We start from the raw sequence: 13,440 nt of genomic DNA, 5'->3' as shown, positions 1-13,440 counted from the left end.
CAAATTGCAGCCAGCCAGTAAAGAGTTGCAGCTGCCTGACGGGAGGGAGTGGAAGCAGCTTTCCGAGCTTAATTCATCCCCTCCCCGTGAGAGGAGCAATGGCACAAGGGGAGCAGAAACAACCACGGTGAGAAACAAGGGGAAGAGCAGTTACATGAGGAGGGGAAGGCAGGCATCACCTACAGTGAGTCCTTGGTAGAGCACTGCAGCTTTCCAGCGCTGCTAAGTATTTTCCCCTGCCTAGCAGATGGGTGCGAGTGCCTCCACCCAGGGCAGCTGTGGGAGTTGCTAGTGCTCCCCTGAGACAGGGCAGGGTGCAGAGAGCCAGCCTGAGTCCACCTAATCTGTCTCACACAAACCGAGGCTTACATGGGATTTGGGCTGATGTTCCGTTGCGGGGCGCTGCGACACCTCTGTGCTGTGCGGGGGCCATTGCCGCACTGCTCGTGAGGGAGGCCAAGCTGAGGAGCCGTTCCTGGGAGAACTGGGGTCTCCATGACCTGGCACATTCCCTTGCTGGGATGCAGAGCCTGGCTCAGGGGCTGGGTCCTCTGACGGGGCGGCGTAAAGCCGAGCAAGGAAATCGCAGCAGCAGGGAACGTGCAGCTTCTCCCCAGGCTCGGCTGGAGCGAGTCTGTCGGGGCTCCAGCTAAAAACCTGATCTGAATAAGCTGTTTAATGTCTCCTCTGCAGTGGGAGCGGAAAAAACCCCTCACTAGCTTAAGGGAAAGATGAGTTTGTGTCAGTTACCTCAGCACAGGAGCCATGCTATCTATGCTTGTGGAAGTGTTACTGCAGCAGCAATCCAAAATGCAATGACCGCTCCTTGCTCCTGCCTGTGCTTTTTCAGGGTCCTTTTGAGTGACGTACTGGAGCCGGTTTGCTAATCTGCTCCTCGCTTTCCTTACTCTTGGGGTAAGAAGTAACTCTTGGGGGAAGACGGGGGCCAAGAAAACATCAAGCAGAAGAGGGAGAGAAAGGGGCATGGGACTGAAATAAGAAAAAAAAACCCTCAAAATGTGCGGGAGAACAATTTTCTTTCTTTCAGGATGTCACCTTCCCGCAGAAATGCTCACTGGCATTTTGCAGGGAGAGCTGCAAAGCCCACAGAAACGCCTCAGGGCGTTGCTCCAACTTCCAGAAAACATAGGGCCAGGCTGACTAGTCGAACAAAAACCATCATGTTTATCTCTGGGGAACACTGGCAGCCAAAGCATGTTACAAAGGGGAGAGTTTGCAAAACAGTGCCGTTGCCTCTAAACCCATCGCATTTCCTGGACAGAAAAAAAAGAAGTGTTGTTTTGGTTGTTGCGGGTTTTCTTTTTTGTGACAAAGTCCCTGCAGACCCTGGCACGCTCCCCGCGGTTTTGCTGCCTGCCAGAAGGCCGTGCTGGCTTAGTGGGAAGCATTTCATCCTCTCCTGACCCCCAAGGTGTCAGCTCTCAGCGGCCCCTGTCTCACCAGTGGGGCCATCCTCCGTGATGGGCTGGGTGCTGGGGGAGCCGCAGTGGTTACGACGGTACCCTCCTTTTCAGATCTACAGTGTGCTTGGATATAGGACGCCAGCTAGACAGTTACCTTAAAGTCACCTTTAACAAAAAGCAGATTAAGATATAATAGAAATAGAAGTATGTACTTGGAGTAGCCAAAATGGTAAAACACCATGATTATTTCTTACAGAAGACAGAGGTAAAGAAATGCATGGAAAACTTCACTTGCTGGTACTAGGAGTTAATCTAGAAACTCCCTTCCCTGCTCCAGTATTCATCTGATGACTGGTCGATGTTCTCCTGACACACCTTGCCAAGGAATCTGCCTGCCCTGAGTTTAGGGTTGCATTAATCAGAACTACTGATGGGCCTTGGGGGGTTGTTGGCTGCTTTTTTTTTCCCAATTAGTCTCCTTCTTGGAGTCCTCGAGGGAATCTGAACGGATTAAATATCATTCCCTTATCCTCTCTCCTCTTCCCTCACCCTGCTCTAAAAAGGAGAACAAAATGAACCCCTAATTACTGGGCTACTTGCCACGTGGGCTACCTGCCATGTGTTCATATCTTAGCACTCGTGCAACTAAAGGTGCAGTCTGACGTTAAAAGTAATCGTGGCTCAGAAATAAACGCTTTGGCAGGTCTGTGTCAGATCAGGGAGCTGACCTGCCTTGCTCTGCAGCCGCGCAGCCCAGCACACAGCGAGCAGCAGCTTGCGGGCCAGACACCCCTCCGGCCGCAGCCTGGCTTCCCACGCTCCCTGCCCCGAGCTGCCGCACGGCTGGCACCCTTTAAAATGTCTCCACCTACCCTTGTATTTTATGTGACTAATTTAACATAGTGTCATTCCTGGAATACTTGATAAAAGCATCTAACCACCTTCAATACCTGCAAATCGTTGCTGGCTCCGGGCTGTGACCAGATAGCCTGATAATAAGGTGCTTTGATCAGTGGATTTGGGGTGGATGACTCCCCAAAACTGTCTTCTAGGACTGTTGTGATGTTCATCCTTAGCAATTGGAGAGCGTTGCCGCTACGGATGGAGAGGACGTAAGAGGACTGAGAGAGGTTCCTGGGAGAAGGACAGCAGCACCCAAAGGGACCCACACCAGAAAGTTGGTGACAGATGCAGAACAGGCATCTGTGTCTCACATTGGGTAAAACAAGTGTTTCTTGACACGTTTACGTCCATAGCCAGAAGGATCTGATCGCTCTGGGGCCTCCCTCCTCCGAGGAAGGGGTGAGCCATGTCGCTGGCCCCAAACCTTTGGGTCAGAGGCAAGCTTGTTAGCTGTTTCTTGCTACTCCTGTCTGAAAGGCAGTCTCTCTCCGTTTCTCCCCACCATATCCACCCAGCAGGGTGGGTAGAAAGGAGATGTTTTGAGGAGGGTACCTTGAAGATGAGAGACTTACCTTCTCCCATGAAATAGGCTCTATGCTTTCGACCGCAGCCTTTCTCCGCGCCAGCTCCTGGGGTGCTAAGTTTCTCCAGAGAGCTAAGGCCTAGAATGTCAGGTAACCTCATGTGGTACATCTGGGGTACAGTGACCTAGATGATGTTTTCCGTATACAAACACAATTAATATACCTCTTTCTCAGTCACAGGGAGATCTCACACTATCTCCAGAGGATGCAGTGGTTTATGTCTCTCACTGATAAATCTGAGCAGAAATGCAAAAAAAAAAAAAAAATCCTGGGTTCTGCTTTCAGCATTTGTCTGGCAGCCACCATATTTTATTATTTCAGTAAAAAGAAAATTCCATGCTCTCATGTAGAGGAATCTGCTGATAAAAATGAAGGAGAGAAAAGAAACCACTGGATTTGTCTCGCTTTGCAAAGCAGAGGGACATGAAAATCTTTCACAGAGCTCTACTGTCCTTCACAAATGGTTATATAGCACAGGGTTTTAGGGTTTAACACAGGCCCCCGTTCACATTTAGCTTTTGCTCTTTTTTTTTTCTCTCCCAGTTGTATTAGCTGGTTTAATATGAGCTATTACTTCTTCCTGCAAACCTCCTCTCACATTGCAGTTAAGGGCCATGCCAATAAAGCCAGGGGATGCGATGAAGGATTTTATGCAGTAGGAATGAGATATGCACGTGGGGGGTAGTATCGGACAGCCAGCAGCAAACTCCATTTCACAAGTTGAGAGGGAGCTGTGGAAGAAGAGCAAGTGGTCTGGAAAGGGAGATCTTTGTAGATCTGTGTAGGAAAGCAGAGAGAAAAGACACGAGGACATCAGGTAGTTGCTATCGGAAAGAGCCTGCAGCAAATTGTGAAGGACTGGGTGTTTGGTGCTGGAGTGGATAAGCGGTCAGAGCTGTATGCTGGGCTCTTCAGGGTGTCTGGGGTCTGGAGTCCTGCCAGTGCTTCTGTCACCGGTGCTAGGGAAGCACCAGCAGTCTTTTTCCAAGGGAAGAAGATTAAAATAGCTGTGTATTTCTGGTCAGAAAATTCACTCCAGATACGCCCTCCTCTCATTCTGTCTGCTCCTTGTTTTTTTGGAGTACCAGTATTGTGTTGGAAAACAGAAAGTTGTTACATTGCCTAGTTGCTTGTGTTTGGACCAGTTCCTGCTCCAGCCCCATCTGCGCTGTGCTGATATATTGTTGTCTTCTGTGCTCAACAGGTACCTCTGTCCCAAATTGCTTTCAGTGCTGCACCTCCTCCTCAGATCCTGTACAATCCTGCCCAGCAGATCCTGACGTATGCTGGGTTCTGTCCTTCTGCAGCAACTATTCCTACATATCCATCCTACCCGTTACCTCTTCAGGTACAGTACAAAATGGCACCCTTCTGACTCCATCAGAAAAGCATAAGCTGCTACTCCATACAAACTCTGCAGTGGTAGATCTTGGCTCCTGGGGGTTTGAAACGAGGCAAGGAAGTTGGATCCCAACTCACAGACTCATCTTTGGGATGACTTAGTCTGGGCCTAGTTCTCAGAACTGTTCTCAGATCTCAAGCTTTCTCTGGTTTTCTTTTGGACTCTGTCTGCTGACCAGGAATGCCAATGTGGGATTAGAGCTGCGCTACAGTAGTCATGAGGGTGAACACAGCCCCCGTGTTGGGCGAGATAAAGCAGCAACAGAGGCATTGGGGAAGCCAAAGGAGGCATCTGATACGCACAGGATTTGGCAGAAGAGTTTACACACCTTAGCCCACCTTACTCTTAATATGGAGATAAGTAGATTAGGACTCATCAGATGGAAGGGAGGCAAGAAAAGGGAAATAAGAGGTCTGTGAAACTAAGTGATACAGAAAGGATTGTGGATGGATATTAGTGATAACTTCTAATCACACGAAGTTTTGGTTGCCCCAGTAAAGCTATTAGGTGGCAAAATAAGCCGGAACTAGGAAGTGTTTTTATACACCAGAAAAGATTCAAATGCCACACGGTGTTGTGGAAGAGTATAAATGAGGGGTTAGGAACATCAGCTGCTGTTAAATACAGGGATTCAGGTGTCACTTGCAGCCGAGCAAGTCCCCAAATGGCTGCCTGCCACAAGAACCAACGGGGCCTCATCAGAAGGTGGAGCCCTTTTTCTTTTAGCTTCCTATACGCATCTGCTACAGGCCACCACTGGGAGACAGGTACAGAGCTGCTATGGCAGCTGGCGGAGGTTGGTGAGCCTCGCTGACCAGAGGCAGCTGGCCTGGAGGCAGCAGAGAAGGCTGCCAGAGGTGCAGCTTTCGCCCCTTGCGGGAGTGGATACAGCATGAGCCGAGTCAACAGTGCTTTGCCTCCTTCAGAAGGACGAGGCGCAAGTCGTGCTGCAAGCCTGTGCTGCATCCAGCCAGAGCTGGCCTGAAAAGTGCAGGGAGTGGTGCTGAGGGTGGTGGTTTTTTCCCCAGAGCGAGATGAAGAACGTAGGGTGACCTGGTAAATAACTGAATTTACTGAGACCCTGGAGCAATCATGAGTTTTTAGATTTTTCTGAAGCACAGTAAGACTGTTTTGTTTCGTCCAATGGCTTGTTGTACTTTGGCTGTGTAGTGCTAGACCAGTGGGTACCACAAGTTTTGCAATACTTTTTAATTGAAAACACTGCATGTTTAGCATGAACGAGCTGTGGACCAGCTCCCCACAGCCTCCTGGGCTACATCTGTTCAGGGCCAATAAGCTACCACGGACAAGTACTGGGACATGATGATCATCCACACGTGAATTGTTAGCATGCTCCTGGTATGGGTTTGGCCCAGACCACCTGATAGTCTCCCAGCAATGCTCAGGAAGGGGGCAGAAGATGGCAAGGGCAATGGACCGTTCCCGGTAGGTAGTGCGCATGCTGACGGTCACACTAGTTTGGTGGTAAGAGTTCAGCTGTAGGGATGTGATATGTGCTGTGCCAGTTGGCTTCACAGCCAGAGAACAGTCCTTGGCACGTCTTATTAACATAAATGGGGCCAGGCACTTTTGGAGACCACAGGTTGAGAGGAAAAAAAGAACATCTCTTTTTGTTTGCTTTTAGCTGAAAAGCTGTGCTGTTCTGCAGAGGTCAGTTAGCATGTAGCCAAGAGTAGAGAGAGAAGGGGATAAAAACAGATGAAAGAAAGCAATGATGCATGTAAGTAGTCATGAGGATCAATCGTAACTGTTCAGTCCTGTGTCCACTGAGAAACAGAAATACATCATATTTACTCCAAATTCTTAACTGCATTCCAAAATAAACACAGTTCTTTTCCTAGATTTCTACTTTTTCTAAGAAGTGTGTTCATTTATCTTCTCTCCCCTTCATAACATTCAGAGGCAGACACCACCAGCTGTCCCCAAGCCAGGAGAGGTTAATGAGAAGCACTGGGCTCCAAAAGAGAAAGCGCTTAATCCTTTTCCTGGGGCGGGGGGGGGGGGTGCCGCCTTCCTGCATGTATGAGCTCATTATGTTGTAGTTTGGAGAGAAGTAATTTCTGCATCAGTATAGGAGTTAAAAAATCATAATAAACTTACTCAAAGCTACAAATCGTTAATGTTAGAAGCAGGCCCAATAAGGAACAGCCAGAAGCTTAACCATCATCTGCTTCCATTCCTTTAGAGCTGTGGTCCTAGTCCCTAAGGCAACTACAGGCCCTGGGGCTGGGATTCATCTGGCTAAACACAGGGGCTGTTAGCATGTCGGGATCTAGTGCTGCCTGATCATGAGATCAGGTAGCCACCTGGCCCCTGCTGCCCCTCCGGGAGGGTCCAGGTCCTGTAGTCCCTGTGTCACATCTGTGTGGATGCCTGGGCTATCCCATGGCATCCCAGATGGGCCAGACACTTACATGTGGGCAACTGAATTGAGCTCTAGCTGTCCATAGTGTAGGAGACCCTGCCTGAGCTGGTCTACCCTTTAGAGTCCACAGAGCCGCACGTGGATTACCTCAGGCTAAAGATGTATGATGTGAGTGCTACGAATGTACCCTAAAGGCCTTTCCACTACCTAGGGGTGGGATTCAGTTGCTACCTGTCACTATGCTGTGCACTTAGATATCTATGTTCTTGAGCCTTCAACTGAGACATCAGAATCTGAGGCTGAACCCTGTGTCCTAGGGGTGTAGTTCAGTTGCCTAAAGATATGGCATCTGAGATGGCCTAATGGTCGCAAGAAATCCATACAGGGCTGGCTGATGTGGGCCAAGGTCTACATGAGACTCGCACATATTTCTGGAGCAGCTGGCAGAGAGTGCCCTCGGGCATCTCAAAAGGCATAATGTTTTTGCTTCCACGTAGACCAAGATCCACATAAGGGCCCGGAGATGCACCTCTCTTAGCGTTCCCTTTGGCTTGCCAAAGCTTTGGCTAAACACTGGTCCTAAGCCCCTGCATTTCACATTGCCCGGCACCTGCCCCCAGTTGGGACAGTCACACACGTGGTGGTTCAGTACAACAAAAGGAGCAAGACCTTTTCAGCTAAGAGTTAGGGGAGAAAAAAAGTGAATTGACGCCAGTTAATGAAGTAAAGCAGTTAGCAATCAATTACCAACTAATAACTCTAATTAGAACCCTCACTTCAACCAGAGGAAATCCACAGCCATAGTTCCTCCTCCTGGGAACATACCCCACCTTGGATTAGTCTGGCATGCAACACGCCTAGCCTAAGCGCTGCCCCCACTTGCATGGACTGAGGCTCCATTAGCTCAAAGGCTATGAACCTGAGTTCACCTGTGGCTCCCACCATCAACAGATTCATTCCTAGTCCTCTGCTGAATCCAGTATCTCACTGAATAACTGCTTGCTGGAGGGGCAAAGTCTTTAAAAAAATCACAACCTGAGCTGGTGGTAAATGCTCCTCAGTTCACCTCATGCTTCCTTGTCCACAAGCAGAAATCAGCCAAATGCAAAAAAGAAAGAGTAACAACAGGAATGCATTTTGACAAGGATGTAACCAGCATTTCTTTTGTTTACTGTGGCATGTGCTAACAAAATAATTCATCCCTTGCTGGTACAGTTCAGTCACAACTGGTCTTGGTAACAGGCCTGCCAACTGGTCAGGTAAATGATTAGCTGTGCAGGGACTGGTGGCTGATGACAGCTGTAAGGGCTGTGCCAGTCATTCCTGCCAGAGGAGAACTCATTACAGAAGCAATTCCAGGAAGACAGATGGAAACAGTTGCTGCAACAACTCCAAAATAAATTAAAAAAAAAAGAAAAACCCAAACCACCCCAAACCCCAACAACCATGTTTGGAGCTGATCTAGCCAGCAGGTCTGTCAGTACACCTGCACTGCCTCCTGGAGAGTTAAAGGGCACAATCAACCTTCCCGTCAGGACATCCCCATTCCCACTCACGAAGTCACCCTGCGGTACAAATGCAGGACACCATTCCCCTCGCCATGGGGGTTTGACCCAGGGCAGCAGCCCCTGCTGACCCGGCGCCCCATGGAGAAGCCAGGCACTGTGGCACGGGGTCTGCCAGCCTGGGCAGCTCTGAGATGCCATTGTGCAAGTGCCAGCCCTGGTACAGGCCTTCTGGATGGTGACTATTAATTTTTTTAGCAGCAGGGAGCAGCTTTTACTTGCCCGGATTTTTCATTTCCCTTGAAAAAGATCCATGATTACTATTTTTCATTTTGTTTTGTTTTTTAAATTCCAGGCACTTTAGGCCTGAACCTGAGGGGAACTGAGCACAGCTCTTCTGATGGAGCCCATGGACTGGCATGTGTTGGCATATGAGGGGAAGAGTGAAATCCTGGCCCTCTTGAAACCAATGGCAAAACTTGGTTTAAAGTAGTGGTAGGATTTTCTCCAGAACATTAGTCCCTACATGCATTCTTTTGTTTTAACAAACTCTGCTTGTTCCTGAACGTGGGCTGCTTCCTAAGCTCTATCTATTTTTTGTGCCTCTTTCAGCCAAAGCCCCGTTATAGCTGAGACAGCCAAAGTGAAAGACCTACAGGGAGACACATGCCTACCTGTGAAATTTTCTCTTAAGAGGAGTCTGCATTTGGCACAGGAATAAGACCTTGCATGTATGCAAATATTATAACTGAGATTAATTACATCTGAGATAATTTAAATGTCACAGTGATGCCTGGAAACGAGCAGGTACACGTAACCAGATCAGCCAGTCAGGTGCAGTGCCTCACCCAGGAAGCCAGAGCATCTTTCCCTGCAGAAATTCCTGTTCTGCTCTATTGCCTAGCTGTATGCGCAATGTCTCTTAAAAATTACTTGGGTTACAGCTGGAATCTGTCTTGTTTCACTAGATGCCATCATTGCTATACTTAAGCAGGTGCTTTCAAACTAAAGTGAGTGTTGTGCTGCAATGCATGAGAAACTTAATCATGGGGCTCATTATGTAGCACTTACATGGCAAACACTTAACGCAGAGCTGCAAATGGGGTTGTAATCCTTTACTGAAGAAGGTATTTTTCTTTGTCTATATACAGCCTGCCAGCAATTTTCCAGGAACATCATCTACCGACATTTCTTTATCAGAAGAAACACAGCCTCCATCTCAGTCCAGCTCCAGCTACGGTCTTCCCCCCAATGCTCCAGCCCTCTATACACCAACTTACTTCTTGCCTGGAGAAAAGCCTCCACCGTACGCACCATAGAACAAAGAATTTATTTTAGGTAGCTGGTAGGCTTTTCTTTTGTTTTTAAGAAACCTCTGGAAACCACGCTGTGCAGGCACTAGGCTTCCCAAGGAACCCGCCGCAGAGCGTGTTATGGCCACTCTGCTTTTACCTGCATCTCACTGTGAGCAGAGCAGAACCCTGGCAAGGTAAGGGCAGGCACATCACCAGCGGGGTGACCAGTCACCACCAGTTTGCCTGCAGTCAAATGCAGTGTTGCTTGCTGGCTACCATGAGCATGAGATGTTTCCTTCTCGGTACACTGCAGAATGAATTTTCTTCAAGAGGAGAAATGAAGAAAACACTCTGGATACATGTTCTGCTTTCATAAACTAATATAGAGGGGTTCTAGTCTGTGTTGTCTGGGTGGGTAGCTGGGCGCTCTCCGAGTCAATCATTTTGGGTAGGAAGAGACCAGGTGTTTGTTTGAATGTAGTATTTATTTAATAACCCTTTTTGGTGAAAGTGTTGTACCAATAAAAGAAGTGTGGCAATTATTTTACAATAAAATTGACTGTGTATATTTATACTGTACTTAAGGCTGTGTATATTTGTAAGAACAGGAAAACAAAAGAAAAGAGGAAAAAGTACCCTACCGAATAGTTCCCTCTTTCAAGTTTCAAACAGAAAGGTTAATTTTATTGGGACTATTTTATCCAAACTTTGTGCCAGTCTCGTCTGCGTAGTAAAACGTTGTGGTGGGTTGACCCTGGCTGGATGCCAGGTGCCCACCAAAGCGGCTCTATCACTGCCCTCCTCAGCTGGACAGGGGAGAGAAAATATAACAAAAGGCTCATGGGTTGAGACAAGGACAGGGACAGATCACTCAGCAATTACTGTCACAGACAAAACAGACTCAACTCAGGGAAAATTAATTTAATGTATTACCAATCAAATCAGAGCAGGATAATGAGAAATAAAATCTTAAAAACACTTTTCCTCCACCCCTCCCTTCTCCCTGGGCTTAACTTCACTCCCGATTTCTCTGCCTCCTCCCCCCGAGCAGCGCAGGGGGACGGGGAATGGGGGCTGCGGTCAGTTCATCACACGTCGTCTCTGCCGCTCCTTCCTCCTCAGGGGAGGACTCCTCACACTCTTCCCCTGCTCCAGCGTGGGGTCCCTCCCAGGGGAGACAGTCCTCCACGAACTTCTCCAATGTGAGTCCTTCCCACAGGCTGCAGTTCTTCACAAACTGCTCCAGTGTGGGTCCCCCACGGGGTCACAAGTCCTGCCAGCAAAACTGCTCCAGCATGGGCTCCTCTCTCTACAGGTCCACAGGTCCAGGAGCTTGCTCCACCAGGTGGGTATCTGCTCCACCATGGAGCTCCATGGGCTGCAGGGGGACAGCCTGCCCCACCACGGTCTTCACCACGGGCTGCAGGGGAATCTCTGCTCCAGCGCCTGGAGCAACCTCCTCCCGCTCCTTCTTCACTGACCTTGGTGTCTGCAGCGTTGTTCCTCTCATATTCTCACTCTTCTCTCCAGCTGAAGTTGCTGTTGCCCAGTTTTTCTTTTCCCTTTCTTAACTATGTTATCCCAGAGATGCTATCCCAGAGTCAAGGCTGATGGGCTCAGCCTCGGCCAGCGGCAGGTCTGTCTTGGAGCCGGCTGGCATTGGCTCTATTGGACATAGGGGAAGCTTCTAGCAGCTTCTCACAGAAGCCACCCCTCTAGCCCCCCTGCTACCACAACCTTGCCACGCAAACCCAATACAAATGTCATGTCAGTATGCTAAAGATGCAATTTCCAGACAGGCATTTAAGCTGCGCTTTAGTGTTCAAATTAATTCCTTTCTAGTCAAAAGAGGACAGCAACCAAAACCACTCTATGTTAAACCCCCGTTATTTATTTTTAAACTGATCAAGACCTGATACAGGCATTTTACAACGACTGAAACAAAACGGATGAAGGGTCAGAATTCCTTCCTATTTTTTTTTTATTTTCTCCTATTGTATACAGACAACAATATGTTGACAAGGCTAAGCAGCAATACCTGTAGCAGTGCCATCGACAGGAACAAAGCCTTGTCCCTGTCGTATGCACCCGTCCCCCTCGCTGTGCATCACATCAGCTGGGATCCCTCTTAGCACATGGCTGGGGTATCTCGGGGGCAGGAGTGGCTATACCAGCATGAAAACCCATCAGACCGCTGCATCCCTTCACTGCATGTTGCTGCTGCAGGAAGGGTGGTGGTGCTGCTCGCTGTATAGATCTTACAGTCTAGACAGCAATGAAGCTATAGAAATTTCCTGAAAGGCCAAAGAGCAAAGCAGGGAAAGGAAGGTATTTCTCATTAACTTTTTAAGCAGCTGCTTCATATTATGAAAATATAAAAACCCCTATATAAACAAAACCAGCCTACTTGACAGTTTCCTTTGAAAGGAAGTGACACCATCAGACCAGCTGAAAATAGAACAAAGAATGGTCAGCCTTTTACATAATATTTTCCACCTTTCAAGAAATCTGTTAATTTATGTGTTGTACCTCTAGGTATAAAAAGCAGATTCAGTACTAATACACATAAGATCAGAGGTTAATCTATATGGACAGTAAAAAACATGTTTTGTTCAATTACGAAGGATTTTCTGAAATGCAAAGTTTTAGGCCAGCAATGTTAACATCAGTGACAAGGTGCCTTACGTATATTGTTGACAAGGTGAGTTACATGAACCTGGTTAAGAGAAACAGAAGTCAGAGAGGAGACCATTATTTTTCCTTTAAACATGAATTTAACGCATCGAAAATTCTTAGTTCTTGTGCAAATACATGCTGTGAAGAGCACAATCACCCTGATCATGCAATGAGTGGAACTATACATTCACTTCTTTTTACTTGCTGTGAATACTACCAGGGCGACCACCAGGGTTCATGCTGGGGACTGAAAGCCCAGAACAGACTTGTTCCCTTTGAGTTGAGCACCTAGACTGCTAATAGAACAAAAATTAAATCAATATTTCTCTTGGGTCAAAGTACAGTGACTGAGGAGGAATGAAGGAATGCTTATCACTTTTTTCCTCTTTTCAATGGTATATAGAAGCAGCTGCCTCCTCCTCCAGCGTGGTACTGCTGTAGGGTATTAAAACCAAGCCAGCTTGACACAAAAGACCCCCGCTTTCTGTAATTCTCCAGACTTGCAAACTCTGCCTTTCTCTTCTAAACCACATTTTGGGTTTGGGGGTGTTGTGGTCTATGCAAAATATCTTTGCATACGTGCACACATATGCACAGTCCAGGAGAAGTTTTTGCTCTGAATGAGACTGGTTTCAAAAATGGAATTATAGTGTTTTTTCACATAATATTAAGTCTGAAACTGCAGCGTGCCACACTGTACCACAGGATTCACGTTTCCAAGATCCAAAATAATTCTGGCCTCATAAATAGTACCACTTACATTAACACAAAGGTCAGACATGTTTGTGATTCATTTATGCCACATGGTAGGTTTTTGGGAACTACCACAGAAATTATACAAAAGTGCCAGATATAAGACTATTTTGCTAACATGCTTCCTTTGAAAATAACAAAGTAAAACACGGTTTGTTTCATCTACTTGGTTTAGAAAACAGTAGGCGTCTTCCAAGTTTCTCCTGTTTTCATTAGAGCTACTCCAAGTTAAAAAGATGGGAGATGTATTTTGGTAAAGGACTAAAATAACCATGAAAAACACACAGAAAACAAAACACTGCAGTGTGGAAGTGTTATTAACCACAGCATCTTCAGGATTCCCGGCTCTCACTGGAGATACTAAACTAATGTTTCTTGGGTTCTCCATCATATCGTTAAGTTTATCCAGAGTCATCAAGTCTAGCAGAAAGCACTCTCAGGAATAATGTGGTTTCCCTTGCGCAATAAAAAGCAAAAACATAGAACTACTGGGTTTTCCTATCCATGCACAC

The 13,440-nt window shown here is 47.3% G+C and overlaps 1 protein-coding gene across 1 annotated transcript in view; it reads left to right on the top strand.

The window, feature by feature from the left end:
• TMEM255B (transmembrane protein 255B) overlaps positions 1-10,057 on the top strand; it is a 77,908-nt gene extending 67,851 nt beyond the window's left edge. Inside the window, exons 8-9 of the mRNA XM_072849827.1 lie at positions 4,116-4,259; positions 9,356-10,057. Of these exons, the coding sequence (XP_072705928.1) occupies positions 4,116-4,259; positions 9,356-9,523 (312 nt within the window). The 3' untranslated portion in view covers positions 9,524-10,057. The remainder of the gene's footprint in view (positions 1-4,115; positions 4,260-9,355) is intronic.
• Positions 10,058-13,440: the final 3,383 nt, after the last annotated feature.

Source organism: Ciconia boyciana, chromosome 1 (assembly GCF_034638445.1).
Source record: "Ciconia boyciana chromosome 1, ASM3463844v1, whole genome shotgun sequence".
In the NCBI taxonomy this organism is placed as follows: Eukaryota; Metazoa; Chordata; class Aves; order Ciconiiformes; family Ciconiidae; genus Ciconia; species Ciconia boyciana.
The sequence above is the reverse complement of the archived record's forward strand: the minus strand, read 5'-3'. Positions and strand labels throughout refer to the sequence as shown.